At 37.8% G+C, this 22,306-nt stretch overlaps 1 protein-coding gene across 1 annotated transcript; it reads right to left on the bottom strand.

The window, feature by feature from the left end:
• Window positions 1–8,665: 8,665 nt before the first annotated feature.
• Window positions 8,666–22,224, bottom strand: C4H4orf47 (chromosome 4 C4orf47 homolog). The gene is made up of 9 exons (XM_051619839.1): window positions 22,151–22,224; window positions 20,052–20,239; window positions 18,762–18,981; window positions 17,569–17,706; window positions 17,405–17,480; window positions 16,012–16,191; window positions 13,886–14,058; window positions 12,006–12,054; window positions 8,666–9,905 (listed from the first exon to the last, which is right to left on the bottom strand). The coding sequence occupies exons 2-8, from the start codon at window positions 20,146–20,148 to the stop codon at window positions 12,006–12,008; spliced, it is 933 nt and encodes a 310-aa protein (XP_051475799.1). The 5' UTR covers window positions 20,149–20,239; window positions 22,151–22,224; the 3' UTR covers window positions 8,666–9,905.
• Window positions 22,225–22,306: the final 82 nt, after the last annotated feature.

Here is a 22,306-nt window from a genome sequence, read left to right as displayed (position 1 = left end):
TGCTTTAGATCTTCTAAGTAATGCTGAAGTGTTGCAAACAATCTGAAACCTACAAAGTTCTCTGGAGCAGTTAAAAGAAACTATGTTGTTTCCATCAACTTCTTTTTTCAGTTTTTCAACCATATTTCATCACTTAAAAATTAGACTAGCATTTTCATTTATATGAGAAGTACACTATTGAAAGTAAACCTCCCATCACTCACACTTATTGCATTTTGATTCACATCATACAACAGCTTCAGAGTACACAATGTGGTTTCCTTTCCAGTGAAATGCAGCTAAATCATCATCTCTGGGAGCACTGCTAATGCATGTCAACCACAAATGGGAATTCAGTCCACAGAATCAAACTAGAACTAAATAGCCCACACACATACTAGGTAGACACCAGGTCCTCCTTACCAACTGATCTGCTCCCACTGCACCATGCTGCCTGCTAACACAGACAGAGCTTGAAATATTTCTTGCAACTTTCATAGAGAAAAAGTTTCTTAAGTTTAATTACTGACTGTTTACAAATAGAGAAATATCCAGTCTCAGAATCTGGATCTGGCTTCAGATGTTACAAAGGTTGCACTGAATGATCTTACAGGTCTTTTCCAACCTGATCAGTTCTATGATCCTACAATTCTAAAGCTCAGAAGTGTTCGAGTAATAATTTTTGTTCAAATTTCTAGAAACCATATGAAAGCAAACAACTGTGTTTTTTGGTATAGATCTGTTTTGCTTGTAAAACACATGTACTTGATTTAAACTCTATTTTAGGAAGGCTTTTTCAGAAGGACGAGATTATTATTTACCTAGTGGGTATTTATAAACAAAATGGTGGGAAATAAACCATGTTTTTTGGCAGATATACAGCAAATTTTACCTCTAAGGCAACCATATTTGGCAGATTTGCCCTTTTGGTGTTTCTTTTTCCCTCCTCTCATCCAAGCAAGCTATTCAGGTAGCTTCATTTGAAATTTTTAACAAGAAACTTACACAAGCCTTTTTTCTTAATACATGAAGCTTTAAAATAAAATGCATATGAGTCTTCAGCATATGCTCAGTACCATCAACTAAAACCTTTGTCTCCACAGCATATGCTTGACAAGTAATATTATCTACAAAATGTCCAAGATCACAATGGATTTTGTTTCTATCTATGGTAATGCACACATTTGTTTTAGCATACTGAGTGTTCTTAGTTACACTCGCCACACACCAAGGCATGATCCAAAGACCAGTAAAGTTTATAAAGAGTCTTGAAAGATTGCATATTATATTAGTCTGAAAAACAATGCTCTCATTGGCTAGGACAGTTGTTCAAAATAAAATTTTAAAGAAACACCATTTTACACAGTTCATGTGTGGACAAAATTACAGCTGTCTTGGAGTGACAAATCTGGACACGCAGAAACTGTAAAGTAGTTAACGATTATTATTATCTACCCAGCAAACAAAATAAAAAGTAAATAGCAAGAGGATTCTAAGCAAGAGGAAAAAACTCTTGCAAGTTTTACCACAGTCTTTCTTTTCCAGACTTCAAGAGCAGATTTTTATGGATGTCTCGTTCTCTATATATATTTTTAAATTCTTTTTAGTACATTACTGATTTAAGAGGTTTTTAATTATCCTGCTAAACCAGCAGCCTATAAAAAGTTAAATATTAATTAGACCAGATACACTAAAGAGATGATTGGAGCAATATGTTCAATGGCAAAAAAAAAAACAAAAACACAAACAAACAAAACAAACAAACAAACAAAAACCATGTAATAGTGCAACCAAACTCTCAGCACAATCAGGCAAAAAAACAAGCTTCCATATTATAACAAAGAGCAATGTTGTTTATGATTTTACACAAAACCTGAAGGGTGTCAGTAGCAACACCTTACATTCCTGCCACAAGGCACAGAAATACTCAGTTCATTTGCTTATAAAAAGGAATTTAAGTTTCCCAGCACCAGTTTTGCAGCCAGTGTAATTACAAGGTGCTGCATGCTGTGCAGATCCAGAAAGCACAGTCACAAGTGGGTTTTTTGAGCAAGAGTAAATCCCAAGGAGAATCTATGATCACACATAGATCAGAATCAGTCTTTCGGTCTACTTAGAGGTAAAATATCCTTTTCACAAATTGACTTCAACTTATTTAATAGAATGAATGTTACCTCTTTCGTAATCATGTTTCTGATTGAAATTTCTTAATTTGTCAGTGTCACAAATAATTCTCACTGCTGCTATCCTTTGCAAAGATTAGACTTGTAACATCTTTGCTTGTACAGCTTGCACATTTCAGAAAGCTAAGAGTGGGTTAAAACTATCAAAACACAAGCACTTAACTAAGACACTTTTATTTTGTATTTCTAATATTTTCCATGATTTGCGAATCTTTCTGCTCATTTACTCTTGCAAATTCCCTCAAATTCATTTTACTTTTACTGTAAGAATAACCCTAGGGTCCAAAGCACAGTCACTTTTACAGAGAGCTCCTGTTCACTGCTCTAGATCTCTTGCACCTCTTTGAGCAAGCCAATTCAAAACTATATGCAAGTAGGATTCATGTGAACAGTGCAATTGTTTCAAAGTGAGATTCTTGCACTGTCTACCTTACCTCATTTTATTATTTCTAAGAAAAGCATATATTGCAAGAATACTCAGAGATGCAGAGGTGGCCCACCTGTACAGAGAATAAGAAATAATTGGTAGCTCACAGTTTAAAATTCAGATTCAGCAGACAAGGCAGTTACAGTATGGAGAGGAAAAGGCATAGTGTGAAGGATAAATGGCATGATACTTTATAAACATTTTGTACTTTTGCTCTTTTTCACATAAAATTGGTGGACTGAGGTTGAAATAAAGTGTTAAGAATTACAAAGTGAGACAAAAGGCACAAATAACCACTTGGCACAAAGAAAGATCAGAGTAAAATGTATAAAAACCAGTCATACACCAAGACACCACCAAGATCTTTTGTCAGCTGATCCAGTTGCTGGCTGGCTCACAGCAATTTCTCAAACACAAATGAATTGGAAAAATGAGACACCATGTAAGGAACCTGCACTGTATTAACAGGATTAATTCTTTACATCTCTGTTCTAGTATAAAGTAATTTATGAATACACAATCTCAGGGACTTCAGGAGATTCTTTGATCCTAATACAGAACCATAATTCTAAAAATGTTCATTTTTTTTCTTCTCTGACTCACAATTCATCTATCCTTTTCCCTTCTCACTATGACTTTTGAGCTTCTTCTCTATGAATACATACACCCCACAGCTCTGCAGATAGCCTTTCCTGCACACTTCCTACTCACTGCTTTTTAACAACCAGTGTTTCTGAATCAAGAGCTACTCTCACCTTAGACAGAATATGGAAGTGTAGGGTTTCAGAAATGATGCACTGAGGTACACTGCTGTCTTTCCTTACAGGGCCACAAAAATGCTAAGGAGGTAAATCCCCTTATTAAGTGTGGAGTTCTAGTGACTCTGTGACATAAAGGGTATTCTTTGAAAATCACACCTAAACTCAGATGTAGCTTTTTATGTCTGTTTAGCAAAAAAATGTATCAGCTATTACTCTGCTCTAGGTAGAAGTAAGTACTCAGTAAAATAAGCTTTACAGTGGTAGCATCTGGGCAAATAACAACTTGTCAAATAAATCATGGTTCTACTGAGGCATGTAAGGAAAAAGGCAGAATCATTGAGGCATTCAGACTGCAGTGTTGCACTGGATCTTATTGCTGTTTGCCAAATGGCTTTTCATGGCAACTAAACTTCCTGAAAACTACCCCTCCATCTGAATGCTGAAAGGGCTCAATTTCATGTTCTCACCACAATACAAGAGATAGTATTGTAATCTGAAATTTGGACAATCTCTTTTTTCCCCCAAATTCCAAGGTCAGACAAAAATGTTGCATCTAATATTTTAAGTACCAATAACAGAGAATACTGGATACAAGGTAAAAATTAATTAGTAGAGTAGAACAATATAATAGTTATGCTCATACAGATTCCTATGCATGAAACTGGGAAAGTTTGCCACAGTGGTGGTAAATTTTTATCTGAAATTACTCTGCCCTTGATACTTCAGATCTCCCTGAAAGACATCAATTTAGGGAAACCAACAGTGGCTCTGACTTACGCGGAACCAAACTGAGATCTCCAAATATTTAACGTGCTCTGTCCCTGTGCTCACCCTGTCAGATCCCAATGCCTCACATACTTGTATACTCACTGCTATCATGTTTTCATAAACCTGTCTAGGTTGCACCTGTTCAAAGGTTTGTGGAACATGTCCACTCATCGTCTCACAATAATCAAGAGGTGACAGCTGTCCCTGTAGCTGATTCTAAGATTTCCGTATGTAGGGACACAGACGAATTTAATTAGCTGTTCATATTTAGCCAACATTTTCCTAAGAAGATTCATGGGGTTACAAAGACCTGAGCCATACAGCCTCAAGACAGGTTGGCATCTGATACTGCAAACTATGAGAACAATGGGCCATTTCCAGATATGTCTCTCCTTTTTCTTTTCTTTTTTTTCCTTTTTTTTTTTTTTTTTTTTTTTTAATAAAAACAGTAAGTAAATACTGTTGCTGACTCTTTCTGTGAAAGCTTTCTTTAAGAGACAATCAATGTCAAGCACCAGTTAAGGAAAATACTAGTAATCCTTGGCACTTCTGGCATCCTCATATTAAAATATTAATGCCTGCCATTTATCATAAAAATAAAAAAAATTAAAAATAATAAAAAGAAAAAGCAGAATTCTCCTCAGATCTTCAAGAAGAAACAATTTACCTTAATCTTCAGACAACGCCTCTTCCACCTTGAAATTAATACCTGTAAGAGATAAGAGAAAGACATAAGATGAAACACTGCTTCACATGACCAGCTATTAGCAACCTCTTCCAAAAGTTTCTTTTTCCTGCTTAGCTCAGCAACTCAAGACATGGGCCAAGCAATCACAGGGTTGTTCCCAGGCAAAACACTCACTCAAAATGTAACACTTGCACTTCCCCTCAAAAAATGTTTTAATCCAATACATATATCTGGAGCCCACAACATAAGAAGAACATGGTGCTCCTGGAGAAAGTCCAAAGAAGGGCCTCAAAGATGATCCAAGAGCTGGAGCACCTCTCCTATAAGGACAGGCTGAGAGAGTCGGGGCTGTTCAGCCTGGAGGAGGCTCCAGGGAGACCTTATAGGGGTCTTCTAGTGCCTGAAGAAACCTGCAGGAATGCTGGGGAGGGTCTTTTTACAAGGACAAGAGGTAATGGATCAAAACTGGAAGAGGGGAGATTTAGGTTAGACATTAGGAGGAAATTGTTTAGTGTGAGGGTGGTGAGACACTGGAACAGGTTGCCCAGGGAAGTTTTGGAAGCCCCATCCCTGGAAGCATTCAAGACCAGGTTGATGTGGCCCTGAGCAACCTGATTCTTTAAAGGATGCAGTCAGCAGCCGTCAGCTCTTAAGGCAAACAGTGGGGAATGAGGTGAGTGGGCCACCCTAGGGACCACACAAGCACAATGGCACCCACATGGCTCCAGTCAGAAACTAATGCCAGACCCATCTTCTGGGGCACAATGGGCATCTCCTGTACCTGTACCAACTGGTCACTGCAATTGTTTATTTACTTCCATTAAGTGCATGCCCAGCTCTTCCCTACAAGGCTTGCATCTCCTCCTTACAATTTTGACTCTGCTTTGCATGTTTCAGTTTTCTTTTGTTTTCTTTCCCAATATTGCAATCTGATAAATTACTGATTAACTTAATTTATGAAGCCTAGAAAATTCCAAAATATCATAACTGAAGCGAAATTTAGGCTGCTTTTATCAGGCTTTTTCCAAGTATTTTACTCTCTGATCACCATTAAAATCTGACTGAGGCTGGATTAGGGATTCTATCCGCTCTTACAAGCTAGCTCAACTGCCTGAAAATTAAGAATGCTTCATAAATTTTTTCATATTTTAAACCTGTTGTATAAAAGCAATATGTTTGTGGGTTTTTTTCCTCAAACACTGCATTAATCCTCAAATTTATTAAGACAATCTTGTGCATTTTTGCATTTTCCTTACTCAAGTAACTCTATGCTGCTAAACAAATCCTGTATCTCAGAACTCTGATGACTCCTTTCTTCATTTAACTTGTCAGTGCTTCCTGAATTTCGTGTGCTCATTGCTAGGTTTCTGGCAATTTTCAGATGCACTGAATTTTTAGCTGCTGCTCTATTTTATCTACTTCTGCCCTTGATTTTCGGTTTCCTTTCTCTCCACATCTCTTATGAAGATTTTGGGTGCTTGTAAGAACAAGCCTGTTGAGCTGGATATGCAATTTAGATAAGTTTTTATCTTTATAACACGTTAACTAAGGAAAATAGAAAGGACAGCTATGTATATCACCACTGACTGCTAACACAGGACTAACACAAACTGGCTAAACAACTTCTTCATTTGCAGCCAATCACCTAATCACTCATTGCTGTTTTCTGTGATTTTGTGCATTGTTTAACTTCCCAGCACTTCTTTCTGCACTGGAAAATTTCCCTTCACATTGCATAAGAAATCCAAGAAGAACATTCTGTTATTTTTCACTGGTTTTCTTGCTACAGGAATACAGAAGACCCCTCCTGGGTCATATTCCAGGAGTGTCTTTAGATAAAATGAAGTGCACAATCTATTTCCTTTCTAAACCAAACAAGGTACCGGTCTTGTTTCAGATAAACTTGTACATTAGAATTTTACAATGACCATATTGTCTTCGGACCAAGAATTCCATAACCATTCTCCATTTGTCTCAGTTCTGGAACTGGAAGATTCTCTCTGTTTAGGAAGCTAGTTTATTCTCAGGTTTCAAATAGCTGATCTTGTTTATCTAATTGCAAACAGGAGCTGACAACTCCAGAAGGCTTTTGGTTTTGTCCTTACTGTCCTTCCCTGCATTTCAGGAATCCAGGAAGACCACAACGCAGATATATACAAAGAATGGTATAGCGCACGCACGCCCTCTGAGGGCACAAACAGGCAGCAGAGTACTATGAAGATACTGCCAAGCAAATGCTTTTTCCAGGGTAGAGTTATAGTTTCATAAAACCCTTCTTTGATTTTTAAACTTGTAGTATATCACAGGATTTCCTCTCTCCCTGACTGAGATTCACACACAGACTCCTGGTAATACTAAGCTGATGTGTTTTGTGTGTCAATTTGTACACATACCAGTGGCAGAACTCACTGGTCTTAATGGTTCTGTCTTCACATATAAATAAGAAGCAATATTCTAAGAAATTTGGATGGCTTATACTAGAACCGTGAAGGAGCTGAGCTTGAAAATTGTTTTTATATTTATGTAGATGCTGAATTTTTCTTGCGTCACTAGTTCTTTCTTCTTCCCCTTGCACTTTTGCTTGGAAGCAAAGCCTTCTGTCTTCCAGATCTTTCATGGTATAATTCAGTCTTTTACAACTTACAAACATTTTGTAATTTATCTTTGACAAAGCAGCCCAATGTAAAATAGTCATATTTGGTTTGCTAGCATAGCTTAAAAACAAGATGAAATGTCCCATTAAAAAATCAAAAACATCAACTGTCAAAAAGCCATTCCGGAAAATTTAAGGGCAAATTTCTCCAGTGGTGACTCCCAGTAAAATGTTTTTATTCTAGTCTACAGAAGAGTACTGAAGAAACACCTCTGCTAGCAACTACATCACTAATGTCAGAACAGGATCCAAAAAACCTCCTACATTGTAAGTGGGGGACAGATTACAGTGACAGGTTTTATGTTCTAATACTTATTAATTGCAAATACCAGCCAAAACTTGTTTTTCCCCTTATGCTGCCACAAAAAATTAAAATTAAAGAAAAAATAATAAAAATAAAAATCCCACCGCAACATTTCTGAGTTGGGAAGTAAGTAGCTAAAGAGAAGGTTTCTGTTTGTCCATGTTGTGTAATACTGTTGGGCTAATTCCAGTAAATGAACTCTTCAGCTGTCCCTCGACAGGTGTAAAGCGGTTTCACTTTGTACTTCCACAAAAACATGTTAGAACTATTTGGAGAGCCTGGAAAGCTTGACTATTACAGCTATGCCATTCTTAAGGACTGAAAGTCATAATCCCAACTTAACTCTTTTATCTACGTAATTGCAAACTATCCTTCCAAAACAATGTTTAAAACTGCCATTATCAATGTCTGTTAGTCTCTGGAACTGTAATCTTCCAATGCTATAAGCACACATGCAAAGTTGCATGAGCACTTAACTACAGGTCCCATGACTGAACATAAAAAACTGAAAGTTTTTAAACATCTCACACCACTAAATTACTTAACCAACTATGTTATAGATTTCATCAATTTTCCCTCTTCCTATTAAAAAAAGAAAAACAAATACAAAAAAACCCACAACCTAACTCAAAAGAAATAACTACATACAACTTGAATGCAGAATAAAAAGGTTGAATTTGTTTTTTCATCCACAAATCCCATCAGATCTTTAGCATTTATGCAACATTATTTAAATATTTTTAAAGCTCCAAAGCCCAGTACTGAATGAAATGGGGCCGACGATAATTGTTTGTATTCTTTTAATGGGTAAGGGGCACTGGCAGAGGTAAACTGTACAAGTCTTGATTGATGAATGACTCTGTTATCAAGTTAGTTGTCTTATGCTTCCAGTATTGCAATGTTTCACAATTTTTACAGCATGACATTCAAATGATCCTGCAAGATCCAGCATGTACACAACAAGATTTTCAAATTATGACTGTTGTTACCTGTGCAAGAGAGAGGGTCGGTGCAATTCTGAAGCTCTTGGGAAAGAACTTACAAGAAACAAACACTGGATCACAGTTCCATCTGAGAAGTGACGAGTTTGAAGGAAGGATCAGATTCGTTAGGAACCTTCCACATACACAAAGTTTAGGAATATTCTATGTACACAAAGTGAAATTAAGCTGCTCTTGGAGAATACAGCAGCACTTCTGGTCATCAGGAAATCAGGGAAAACAGATGTTGGTAAATACAGACGACTCCATAACCGGCTGCTTGTTGTCTGGTTTTGAACAATGCTTGATACTTTGACGTCATTAAAACTAAAAAACATACATTTTTAAGATATTTCTTACGCAACAGTTGAAATAAAGAACAAGTTGTGGTTGTTCTACTGTGAATGGACAGCAAGGGAGGGATTGGAGGAGCCAAGTCCCATGCACTGTAAGGGAAGATCAGGTTCATGACCACCTGAGGAACCTGAATATATGCAAGTCTATGGGACCTGAAGAGACTCATCCCAAATCCTGAGGGAATTGGATTATGTAGTTGTCAGGCCCCTATTAAGGGAGAAGCCACTGCCTGAGCTTTCACACACTATTCAAGGAGGGGAACACACACCACCCTGAGTCTTTAACTGCTAGGACTGGAGACCCTTCACAGTGAGGAATTCCAAAGAGCCAGCAGGTGTCCCTTTTGACTCCTTGCTCATACACATACATACACATACACACACCCTCCTTCTTCCCTCAGGCTTGACCCTAGATTTCCTGGAGCAGAGTCTCAGGTATCGAATCTTTTACAACAAAATAATCTATTCAGCTGGTACAGCTGGAAAAGACAGCTCGAGCTGGGTGCCTCTAGAGAGGGGCCCCAAAGAAAGAAATCCCTGGACAATTGTACCCTTATGATTTATGCACCCACCCCTTGCACACTCTTTACACATTCTTCACAAACCTTTTTAGTCCAATGGTGATTTCTGATCCAGCGTCTTCTAACACCTTATTGTATTCTTTCTCAGTCTCCAGGCAGGCCATTAACTGTTCCTATCTTGTAAAACTGCAGCTCGTGCCGATGGTTGTAACCTCCTTATCTTCTGGTTTGCACTTCTTGTGCATCTGTTCTCTGACAGAGCATGGGAAACTGTAAAGTCCTAGACTTAGGAGAAAGATGACTTGGCAACAACTAGAACAGTGTGTTATCAACATTAGTCTCATACTACATCCAAAACACAGCATTCTACTAGCTATTAGGAAGAAAATGAACTCTATCCCAGCCCAAAGTATATCTAGGTGAAAGTCCACAGCTTGCTGCCTATGGCTACAGCAAATCTAGTTACTAATGCTAAGCAAGTTAGCTACTGATCCTAACAATTCTTCACACCACTCTTCATAATATTTCTAAGGTCATGGTAGTCAGGTGCAGTCCCTGGTGACTGGAAAAAGGGAAGCACTGCACTCATTTTGTAGAAGGGTAGAGAAAAGAACCCTAGGAACCACCAACCTGTCACGCTCACCTCTGTGCCTGGGAAGATCATGGAACAGATCCTCCTAGAAGCTATGCTAAGCTACATGGAAAAGACAGCCAGAATGGCTTCACTAAGGGCAAGGCCTGCCTGACCAACTTAGTGGTGTTCTATGAGGGGGGGGGCCATATCAGTGGACAAGGGAAAGAGATATGGATGTCATCTATCCAGACTTCCACAAGGCCTTTGACATGGTCCCCCACAACATCCTTCCTTTTAAATTAAAGAGAGACAGATTTGATGGGTCGACTGTTTGGTGGATGAGGAATTGGCTGGATGGTTGCATCCAAAGGATAGTGGTCAACAGCTCAATGTCCAGCTGGAGGACAGTGACGAGTGGTTTCCCTCAGGGGTCCATACTGGGACCAGTCTTATTTACTATCTTGATCAGTGACATAGACAACGGGATCTAGTGCAACCACAGCAGGTTTGCAGATGAGACCAAGAAGAGTCATGTGGTTGACATGCCTGAGGGGCAGGATGTCATTTAAGAGGGACCTGGACAAGATCGAGGAGTGAGCCTGTGTGAACCTCATGAGGTTCAACAAGACCAAGTAAAAGGTCCTGCACCTGAGTCCAGGCAATCCCCGGTATCAGTACAGACCAAGAAATGAAGGGTCTGTGAGCAGCCCTGCTGAGAAGGACCTGAGGGTACTGTCAGATGAAAAGCTGGACATGAGCCAGCAATGTGCACTCGCAGCCCAAAAGGCCAACTGTATCCTGCGCTGCATCAAAAGAAGCATGGCCAGCAGGGCAAGGGAGGTGATTCTGCACTTCTGCTCCACTCTGGTGAGACTGCGCCTCGAGTACTGCATCCAGCTGTGAAGTCCTCAGCACAAGAAGGACATGGACATGTTGGAGCAGATCCAGAGGAGGGCCACAAAAAGTATCGGAGGGTTAGAACCCCTCTGGTAAGAAGAAAAGCTGAGGGAGCTGGGGTTGTTCAGCCTGGAGAAGAGAAGGTTCTGGGGAGACCTTATTGCAGCCCTTCAATACTTAAAGGGAGCCTATAAAAAAGATGGGGACAAACTTTTTTTAGCAGGGCCAGTTGTGATAGGACAAGGGGTAATGGCTTTAAAATGAAAGACTTTAGATTAAATTGAGACTAGATGAAAGGAAGATCTTTTTTTTTATGATGAGGGTGGTGAAAAGCTGGAACAGGCTGCCCAGAGAGGTGGTAGACACCGCATGCCTGGAAACATTCAAAGTCAGGTTGGATGGAGCGCTGAGCAACCTTATCTAGTTGAAGATGTCCCTGCTCATTGCAGTGGGGTTGACTAGAGGACCTTTAAAGGTCCCTTCCAACCCAAACCATTCTATGATTCTGCGACAAAGGGAAACAATGACCTTAGTTTCATTGTGGGCTACAGACTAACTTGGTTAACACATACACTGGTATGCACTTTAAAACATACGCACTTCTTTCCACTGCAATATAAAGTCAATTTGCAACCCAAATTACTAATTAGAAAGTATGCTTTCTAAAAGTACATTGCAAAAGTCCAGTTAAGCAATAAGGTGGAAATGTTTATAAAAATGCAACTTTGGATTAATAAACAAATGATATTAAATTATTTATTAGAGCTTTATATTTAGAAACTAAATGTTTCATTCTCAATAGTTAAACAGATTGGATTGTCCTGTATAGTTGAATTCCACTTTTGACATTTTTATTTGCAATGTTAACAGTTTACAGAGTCTAAAAAGTGCACCCTTCATTTCACCTTTTGTACCTAATAAGATGCCAGCTGTACAGTCTTGTAGTTCTTTACATTTAATGATCTGAAATGTAAACAAAGATAAGTTTATTAGATATTTTGTAGAATGTTACTGTACAAATTACAAGAGTTTTTGTAAAAATAAAAAACTGTGATACACTCAGTCTTGTAATTAGACTTAATGGCTTGCATCCTTGTGAAGTCAAATTGATTTTTACAGAGCTCTGCCTGAGAGCAAGAATTTACACTAGCAAATACAGTTATAGGATTATGTCCAAATATCAGAAGATGAGCTTTCCATTGGAGAATACATAAAGAACTGTAATTCAGTGGGGAAGTAGACAATTTGAAAAATGTCCTTCCACATTTCTTAAAATTTATGAGCTATGAGCTTCATGCTTATAGGAAATTCAGTTCACAATTCTCATTCTATTAAACCTAGGAATAATGAACCAAAAGTAAATACATTCATTAAAATTCTTAGGAGGGAAATATGAGTGGAGAATGTGAAATACTACTTTTAATTTCTCTTTGTGGATTTTCTGTTGGGTATGTGAATTTTTTTCTCCTTACAAATACTTTTAAGGAGTCCATCATAACTGTATCTGTGAAGACACAGTGATACTTCACAGTCAGTCTCCCGCATTCAATTTTGAAACCTACTTTACGTACAGTTAGGGTTTTTTCCCCAATAAAAACATTTCTAAACATGATTTTTTATTTTGTTCATAAAGCACTAAAATGAACAATTACACTGATATGAAAGCTACGCAGAGCAGTATACCATTCTTTTTCTCTATTTACTAGCTTAAAAACACCAGTGCATACATGGAATGTTGTACTTCCTGGCATCACTTTTGGTAGTTAACATTCTTCATGGTGTATCAAAAAGTTACTTTCAATTCTTTCTCACTTTTGATTAGTAATGAAAAGCAATGTGGAGTAATACATAGCTTCTGGTTCTGCCTTATCAGTGTAAATAAAAATGTCAGACTATCCCTGCAACTTAAAAAAGGGAATATGCAAATGCATATACGTGGTGAAATAAAGTAGATAGAACAGCAATGGGAGAATAAGGAAGTGTATTTCTTATATTTCATATATGATATGCAAATCACAAATTTGAAGCAGATTCCTCTAAAAGGGTTTTTGAAATTTTAATCAATTCTTTCTCAAATATTTCATGTTACTCATGAAGTATGCAAAATAATATGTTTAATTGTTTTACATGCAATCTTAGAACTCTGATTTTCAAAGTGATCTCTTGGAATAACTTTAAAGAACACAGTCTCTATTTACTTCTTGAATTACAAAAGCCAAAACCAGAAAATAAATTTATTTACATATAAGTGTTACAGCTTAGTAAAATAAAAAAGTAACTAATTATGTGCTAATCTACCTATATACAGACACTACGATATGTGCATGTACTATAAATGTCTTCTAATATTACACAGTGACATGTTTGTAGTTAAGAATCCAATTTGAGTGCCCTAGTTTCAAAAGCTTCACAGGCTTAGATGACCTAATATTATGTTCGCCAGCAGAGGGAGCCAATTTTATTTCATAAACATAAGGAAAACAACTGATTTGTTTTTTAACAGGAACTTTCCTGGTCCTTTTTCATTTATCAAGTCAGAAATAATAAAAAATCATAACTTTTCAGTGTGTAGCATGATTTTGAAGGTCTCTATGATATGTGCAGCCTTAGAAAGTAAATTGAATTTACAAAACAGAGTAGGAAACAATTTTTAAAGTCAAGCTCATTTCTTATCCATTAGTTAATAGTTTGTTTCTTTCTTCATTAAATTATTTTAGACAGTAATGAACAGCTGTGATAATGACTCTCGGTGGACAGCATAAATGAAACATGAACTTAAATTAAAGGAGCTCACCTTGCAACATTTAAAGTCATTATGCTTGTAACAGGTCTGCTTTTTGGTCCAGAAGGAGGATGGAAAATCCGTTGTTCTTTCGTAGTTGTGACAGCCTTAGGTTTTGCAATTACATAAGGGTCAACAGAATGGCTTGGGTAAGGATCAAATGTGCCTCCTTTCATGCCCCCAGGCTGAAAAAAAGAAGAACTTTTCAAAGTGCCAATCTACAATATAATTGAGTTAATTAAAATATTTTTCATGCAAAAGCAAGTAAGAATACTGAATAGGAGACTGTATCGTATTATCTTAAAAAAAGATAAATCCCAAATATTCCTTAAACTTGCAATTGAAGCTTTAAGGAAATTTTTAGTCATTATTTTGATGAATTCTTAGTTTTAACTGTTCTTCCCTAAGCCTAGATTTTGAGGAAAGGATCTTAAAAATGCAACCAAAATAAAGTAAAAACACAGCTCACTAAAATAAGCTATCCTCTAGCAAAACCAGAGAACTCCTATGTCACTATTAGTCTATTAGTACACCTCCATGTCCAGTACTGGTGTAGGGATTGTTACATACAGCAGGGCTTGGGCATCAATATCAATATGCTTTCTGAGATACAGGATTAAATACAGCATTGCTTTTCCCAAAAACATTATGTCCACTAGTACTACAAGAGTGACAAATTTTAGTTAATAAACATGCAGAGACCTGATTACTTATATGCAATCCCTTAGTACAGCTAAATGCCACCGTCTGCTGAGGCTGCATTCCTGAAAAGTGCAAGAGTAAGCTATTCAATCAACAATAAAGCAATGTTGCCCATAAGAATTTATATGGCAGAGAGGGAAAGTGTGAAGTAGCTGTGTGAAGTACACATAATTTAAATCTATGGAGAAAGCATATATAGTGTGAAGGATGGGGAACCTGGAGCAGGATCATCAGCATTGCCAGCCAGATGAGGTGCTGACTTTCCAGCAGCTAAATTTTCTGAACAGATATTCATTCTGAAAGATCTCAGCTTCCCCATCTATGAGGCCATGCACCCAACACAATTATTTGTGTGTAAGCATTTTTGCTGTCTCCTTCTGAATAGCTATATTTTTCTTGCTATCATTACCTTCCTCAGGTGAATCAATGTCAGTCAAACAAGTCAAGAGTGAAGGGCATAAAACAGGAAAACAGTGGTTAGCAGAGCACAGTATTAAAGGACTGATGATGGAACTCCAAAACAAAGAGGTGAAAAGCGACAGATTAAGGGGTGTTCCTGTATTAGGTATCTCAAGTCATTTAACAGGGAGGTATTTATGCATCTTAAATCCATTTTAAAGTAAAATTAAGGTGTAGCCTAAGGTGAATGGCATAATTTTAGTATTTCATCACAAAAAAACATATCAGGATTGAATGTTTTGTGGAACAGAAAAACATCCATTTAGATTTTAAGAAATAATTACACTAAGCAACTGGAATGAATGTTCTTATATATCCTTCATACTAACTCCAGGCTTTATTTCTTATGCCCCCTAAGCCCTTCCAAGTATATATATTTCTATCCTTTTCCTCTTTTTTTCCTAGCTACTGCAGAGCTGGCAAATTCTAAAGCAGATTCCAAATATATGTCTGCTGATGGACAAGCAACAGAGTTTATTTTGCAGCCTTTCCTTGAGCAGAAGGACTAACCTGATTTTTTCTGCTCCTTCCAGATACCCATTCCCATAACACCTCTGGGAATAACCTTTCAGATGTTTGTCTGTATAGGCTGAGAGTAATTAGCAGGTTCAAAAATTATACAAGTGACTAACAGAGTCCAAAATAGGAGAGCATTTCATTGTGCTACAGTAATCTAGTCTTACTGTCACTTCTTGCATAACCTTCTGCTTTGTATCATTTTGTGGTGTATGCAGTCACTTTTTAGTCACTGCATGCAAGCACTTTTTAGGTTACTTGAAACTGTTTAGCAGTTGTTGGTTCAAACAAGATTTCATTGCTTTGTAAATTGAAAACAAAGTAAATGGAGTAATATCTTTTGCAAGAAAAGTAAGAAATTAATAGCAAAACCAAATACTTGTCTCTATCTTAATACTGTAATACATAATACTGTAAGCAAGGCTTGTAATAGGAAATAGATGAATATATAACTAACTAACCTTTTTACCAGGAGAACTTGGTCTGAAAGGTGGTGCAATTGGCTTCCCTGGAGGTGGTTTCTTCACAGGAGGCAAAGGTTTGTCATTAAAATAGGGATTCATGTCAAAGTACTCCCGGGGATATAGATTTAACTTGAAAGGCCCTCCTTTAAGTAATCGTTTATGTTCCTCTCGTTCTTTCTGTAAAACAAATACATAGAAAGAAACAATCTTGAGGATTTTCACTGTATGATATTCTAACAGAAAAAATGGAAAGCATTTAAATTCAGTCTTGGAGAATGTTCACTCTAACTTTCTTTGCTCTTATTTGATGATCGAGGTATTTAATATACCCTGCATGTATAACAGACCATAAATTCACTGACCAGGAAGCACAACAATTATGAAAGTATAGGAGGCAAATGTCAGGAAGAGCACTGTGCATTTAAGATGTGTCTAACAGATGTGTAAAGGTGTGTACACCTGTATCTTGGGCATGCATGCATGCATAAATGCTTGAAAATTCTGCCTGCATGCATCCCAGCTCCTCACCCTTGTGAACCCTGGCCACTACATTTCCCAGATTCTGAACACCTTGCTAAGGTTCTATAGGAATTGGTTCTTTGTACTGTGGGAGATGTTGACTACTGTTCCCAGATTCCATTTTAAGATAAAATAGGTTCAAACATTACAAAAAATTATAAGACAAGCATAAAATGTATCATCAGTAATACAGTTTCACCTAGCAAATCATGCTAAGGTCTCAGAGCAAATTCCTTTTTTCTACCCAGTGGAAACCATCCAGGCTCCCTCTTTCCTCTGTTCTTCCCATTTTCTGTTCTGGATGCTTAGTTTTGACTCCAAATTTGACTCAACTGCAAGTCGCTGAATTGTTTCTTCTAATCTTGTTCTTATCCTAGACCAAAAAATGTTCTCCTGCTGCTATTTTTCACTATGTATGATGAAAATATACAGGATAACTAAAATCAGTGCATGCAAGTTTACAAGCTTTCTTAGATTTGTGAACTTTTATGAAAAAGTGTTGGGGAAATTTTATATAGCCTCTAGGATAATGAGGTTCCATTCTTCTGACAACAACATTAAAGTATTGGTGTTCTGCTGTTGGCATTGTTTGGTCATTATTGCACCTTAAAGTCTCCAAATAAAAAATTAAGGTCAAGTCCTGCATGGTAGAACTTGTGTGGGATGCTGCCAGATATCTCAAAGAAAAAATAATAAATTAACAATACCTAAATCATTTTTTTGTACAGGATGGTCATTAATTTGTTTTCCTTCCTTCATTTTGTAAATTAGCATTACTGATTTCAAGCTAAAGGAAAAACCACATGGAACAAAAAGTTCATGCAAATTGTAATAAATAACACTAATATGTAATAAAGACAAATATTTTCACCTTTGCATTTATTCTGTCTACTTCATACCCATCTGCTTCATGTGGATATTGTTCACCTATGGTAAGGTTTGCATAACTGTAAAAACAAAATTAATTATTTAGGTGCTCAATATGCATTAAAAACTTAATAAAATACTCCACAAGAAGCAATATTGGGAAGTTACCCATATCCAGTTCCTTTCTTTCCTGGATTAGTATAAAAATTCTTTCCAGGAGGAATGTATCTTTCTTCAGCTTTCCGTAGCGGACTGAAGTATGGATATGGTCCTCCTATGGTTCCATAATAGCTGCCAAGCCCAGACCTAAAAATAGAAAACAAACACATTGATTAATGTTTTGCAAATATTTCAGGCTTTCCATGTCTAGTGCACTTAAACCACAGTAAGAAAACCCAAACATATAACTCTCAAAGGTTAACTATAAAGCCAGATCGGACCCACTGCCCATGCATCTACTACCACCACAATTCCGTGCACAGGGTTATGGACAAAAATTAAACAAGATGGCAGCAGAGATGAAGGTTTAAGGCATTTTAATAATACAACTATGCTTAATAGAGATTGTTTTGATTTTTTTCCATGAGACTGTAAGAACTAGACCCTGTACACAGACTGAATCCTCCTGTCTCTTATTACAGCAACAAGAACAAAATAAGAATGCGTAGTTATAAATGAGTAACCAGGCTACATCTGGGTTTTATATGTGAATAATAACAGTTACATGACACCAATGGCATTGGTGTTATTTTGTCATGCAACTAATGTTGTGCAAATAGCAAAAGTGCATTTATTGTAATATTTTGCATATATCATTCAGCCCAGTAACATCTTCTGATGACCTGGTAGGATAACTGGTATTTTTTCTAGCAAAAAGATAATGGATATGGATTCACTGAGAGGAAACAGTTGCACCTGGATAATGTCCCTTTTCCTACTCTTTATGCAATATATATGCCATCTTTATTTTGGGAGGCTCAGAAATGGGAGGGAGTTGTTGCATATGACAAGTTCAAACAGATTTCCTCCTAAATTAAAATGAAATATTAATTTGTTAATTCTCCATACCTTTTTCGCATAGCCATCTTCAGCTACAGCTAAAGGGTAAGAAAACTGTACAGCAAAAAACAGTAGTTAAGAGCAAGCAACAGGACCTGATTTCTACCTGTGTTCAGCTCTGCCTTACCTGCAATTACATGTTGCTGCTCAAAAATCTTCACTCAGTACTGGCTAACACTAGATTGTATAAAACTACAATGTTGTAGTCTCATTACCGATTTTATAAGAAATAATCTGTGACAATCATCTTTAGGGCACAGAAAAGACAAAAGGTCAATTTAAAACATTTTCACAACACTTACGGCAATTTGTCTCCATTACTGGGAAGGAAAGCTTTGCCCAAATTCTTCTTTGATTCTGCCAATCTGTAGCGTCTCCTTAGCTGAACAGGGTTTGAGTAGGCTTCACCTTCAAAAATCCTCACAAACTGAGGCTCAAAATAACCTGCCTGCAGAGCTGACAATGCTTTGCTCCCCCCAGGTAACATCTGTTTGTTCTTGCTCGCAGCTTCATTAAAAGGGCCTTTAAAAAAGTAAGCACTGTAAATAACTGTTTGATGTTAGTGCTTCTCTCAGCCTACATTAAAAAAATAAGGTCAGCATCTGGGTGGCTCAAATAATGTATTACAGAGCATTTAACTTCTGATTCACTCATGTAAATAAATGGCTGTATCTGAAATACAATGCTGTGAGAAGGTATTCACAGCACTTGCTTCTAGTTTTCTAATCCCTGCACTTCCTTTAGATGCAATGGAGAGAGACTGGTTACTCCAGAGGACACATGAGAGCTAGAGATGACGCCCGTTTATACAAAATACTTTGGAGTACCATCTTTCTCTCCCACTGATTACAGAGCAGGTAGCAGAGCTTAAGTGCCTCCAGTTGGGTTTGAATGCCCAGAAGCAAAAGTGTGTTAATAGTGCGCCAGGCAGGGTTCACATCACTGACACAACACTACAGCAGAAATACCTGTAGTGAGAAACGACAAGTATTTTGTGTTACCGCTTCAAAGCAGCTGCTGAGGGTCAAACTCTGTAACCTCACTAGTTACAAGCATTGCTTTTCTCAGTAAGTACTCCCATTAAACAACATGGAGAATATTATTTTAAAAGAAAGGATGGGGAATCTCATGCACCTGAGTTAGATCAGCACAGAAAAAAATATTGCAACAATAATTTTAAAATAATTCCGATGTAATTGTCAATAACACAAGACCTGCTGAAGGAGCACACAAAGAACCACAGAATCACAGAATATTAGGGGTTGGAAGGGATGTCTTTCACAAAAAGCAGGAAAATGCTGGTAGCTTACAGATAATCAATATTAAAAAGAAATGTATACACAAAGGGATTTTATCAAGCCATTATGCATACATATTTTTCAGTTTTACTGTATTTTTCCTTTCTTCACTATATTCATTTCAACATATCAAGTCTTTCTCTTAATAATGCAGGCCTGAGCAAAGAATATGTATGAAAAATCAGTTCCCTCTAACAAAAAAAATAACACATTAGGAAATAGTAATTCTGAAAGTAGATGGGTACTAGAAGTGATCCCTATCACTAAATAGCGATTAAAATTAATTGTACTTACGCATATACTGGGATACATATTTATCTCCAATGGTAATATAACCCATTTCACTGAAGAGGCCAATCCTCTCCATATCACTTTTCACTTCTGCAGCCATGGCTGGATCTGTGTGACACTGCACTGCACTAAAAGAGTTGAAATACCCTTGTTTATTTGTTCCACTTTAACAGTCTATAAGCAGTCCACACCTGTAAACAAAAAGTTTATTTAAGTAAAATACAAGAAGGTCTAGATTTAAAATACTGGCAATAAATGTAATCTGAATAATTGACTATATGACTGACAGCTTTGGTGCTTACAGGACAAATGGATTCTGTATCTAGACACCATTATATCTTCTCTGTTAAACAAATTCAAAATATGACAAAACAGAAAATCAAATGCATTTGCAATACAACTGGTGTAATTCTTACTGAATTTACAGTTTGTGCCAAAATATTTTAATAGGTATCTTCTGAGTACTAAGATGACAGCTTTTGGTGGCATTAACACCTAGTGATAAAACATGCCAAGCACGTAGGTTATCTCTAGCAATGGTTCTCAGTCACTTTCTAATAATGGTATAGAAAGTCCGTGTATGGACAAGTCTGGGGTAAAACATGAGTGGAATTTTGGAAACCCTTTAACTGTAATGCAAGACCTGGTCATGGTAAATATTTCAAATTTCTTCTTGGTTTTAATGCAGATTAGCTACAGTAAATCTTAGGTTTTCCTCATCATCACCCTCATTAGAACCTGACAAAACTAAGCAAAATGCTTAGTCAGCAAGCATAAAGAACTCAAAGGCTTGAGTAGAGAGCAGGCTTAGCACTAGCATTACACAGAATGCTATGGGTTGGAAGGGACCTTGAAAGATCATCTAGTCCAACCCCCTGCCAGGGCAGGATCCCCTAGAGTAGCTCACACAGGAACGCATCCAGGTGAGTTTTGAAAGTCTCCAGCGAAGGAGACTCCACAACCAGAGAGAGTCAGATAGAGGAAGAACTACCTTGAGGAGGAAGAAAACAATATATAATAAATTCACCAGGAATAGAAATTAAGGTAGAAGAAATTGGTCAGTAAGTTCAGAACAGCTATTTCTTGAAGATCATTAAATCTAAGAAATAAAAAATAATAAAAAATAAAGAATATGCAAACAAATAACTGAAGTATTTGTGTTCATACTGCTCGAAAGAGAGAAGGGAAGTTAAGACATTAGGATGCAATACAGAATAAAGACAACGCAGATCATCTCCCATCTGCTACGGAGGCAAAGGCAAGATGGAAAACAGGAATGAAAATAACTCAGGCAGGAGCCAACTCTGAGAGGCTGTTACCACACATCAGCTGTATCTGGCATGAGTGTAGTGTAGAAAAGCAGCAGCAGCAGCAGCACGGCAATGAAGATCTATAGATAAACATTTAAAATACTTTAAAATATTTTAAGGTATTTTATTGTAAAAATGAGTATGCTGCAACACCGTGTACGATGGGTAAGCTAGCTACATTTTCCTTATGCTCAGCACACAGGATGGATAGCACGCAGAAGTTTTAAAAAGTTGGAAGCTGTTTATTTTTGCAAGGTGTGGAAGTTCATGAGGTGTAAAATGCACCATCAGGTAAACTTGGTATTGTTCTTTGACTGTTGGTAGATCTAGACATTGGGTAAGGAACCCAAGGGCAGGTGACACCAAAAATCACTGGAAGAAGAAATGACAGAAAACATACCATTGAAAACAAACTTAAGGGTTTGCTGTTATCAAACTAGTTGGCATTGTTGAGGAAGATAGGAACAATTTATTGAAAATAAATACACCTGGAGTTAAAGTTTACAGTGTAAAGAAGAGATCATTGACCAAGGGTTTAAGGGAAGGATTTCTGGACCTCAGAGGTCTGAGGCGACTGAGGAGACGTAAGGAGGTGGAAGAGCCTGGCCTTGAAGCAGCAGCCCTGGGAGGCAGCAGGCAAGCAAGCACCTTTCTGGAGAGGATCCCAAGGAATGCGGTGGGAACGTGAGGAAACACCCCGACACTGTCCCACAGAGCGCTGACACCACATCAGCTGCATCAGGGACAGCGCCGGCCGATCGCCCAAGCTCGAGAAAGCTCAGTCCTACGCACCGCAGCACAGGGCGCCGGCCCGCCGCTGAGGAAGAGTCGCCGGGACGGGAGGGAACCGAGCGGCACGGCAGCACGCGCCGCCCGGAGCCGGTACCGCACGGGCACGATCCAACGGCCGCCCGGAGCAGGGGGAGGCGCGGGGAGGCGGCCCGGAGC

This window comes from Apus apus, chromosome 4 (assembly GCF_020740795.1).
Source record: "Apus apus isolate bApuApu2 chromosome 4, bApuApu2.pri.cur, whole genome shotgun sequence".
NCBI classification, from domain to species: Eukaryota; Metazoa; Chordata; class Aves; order Apodiformes; family Apodidae; genus Apus; species Apus apus.
The sequence above is the reverse complement of the archived record's forward strand: the minus strand, read 5'-3'. Positions and strand labels throughout refer to the sequence as shown.

Coding starts and splice junctions, on each gene's coding strand:
- C4H4orf47 (XM_051619839.1), bottom strand. CDS start 20,148: ATGGCTGCAGAAGTGAAAAGTGATATGGAGAGGATTGGCCTCTTCAGT. Junction 17,481..17,568: donor AAGAAAGGAACTGGATATGG/GTAACTTCCCAA, acceptor TTGTTTTTACAG/TTATGCAAACCTTACCATAG. Junction 16,192..17,404: donor TAGACAGAATAAATGCAAAG/GTGAAAATATTT, acceptor TTTGTTTTACAG/AAAGAACGAGAGGAACATAA.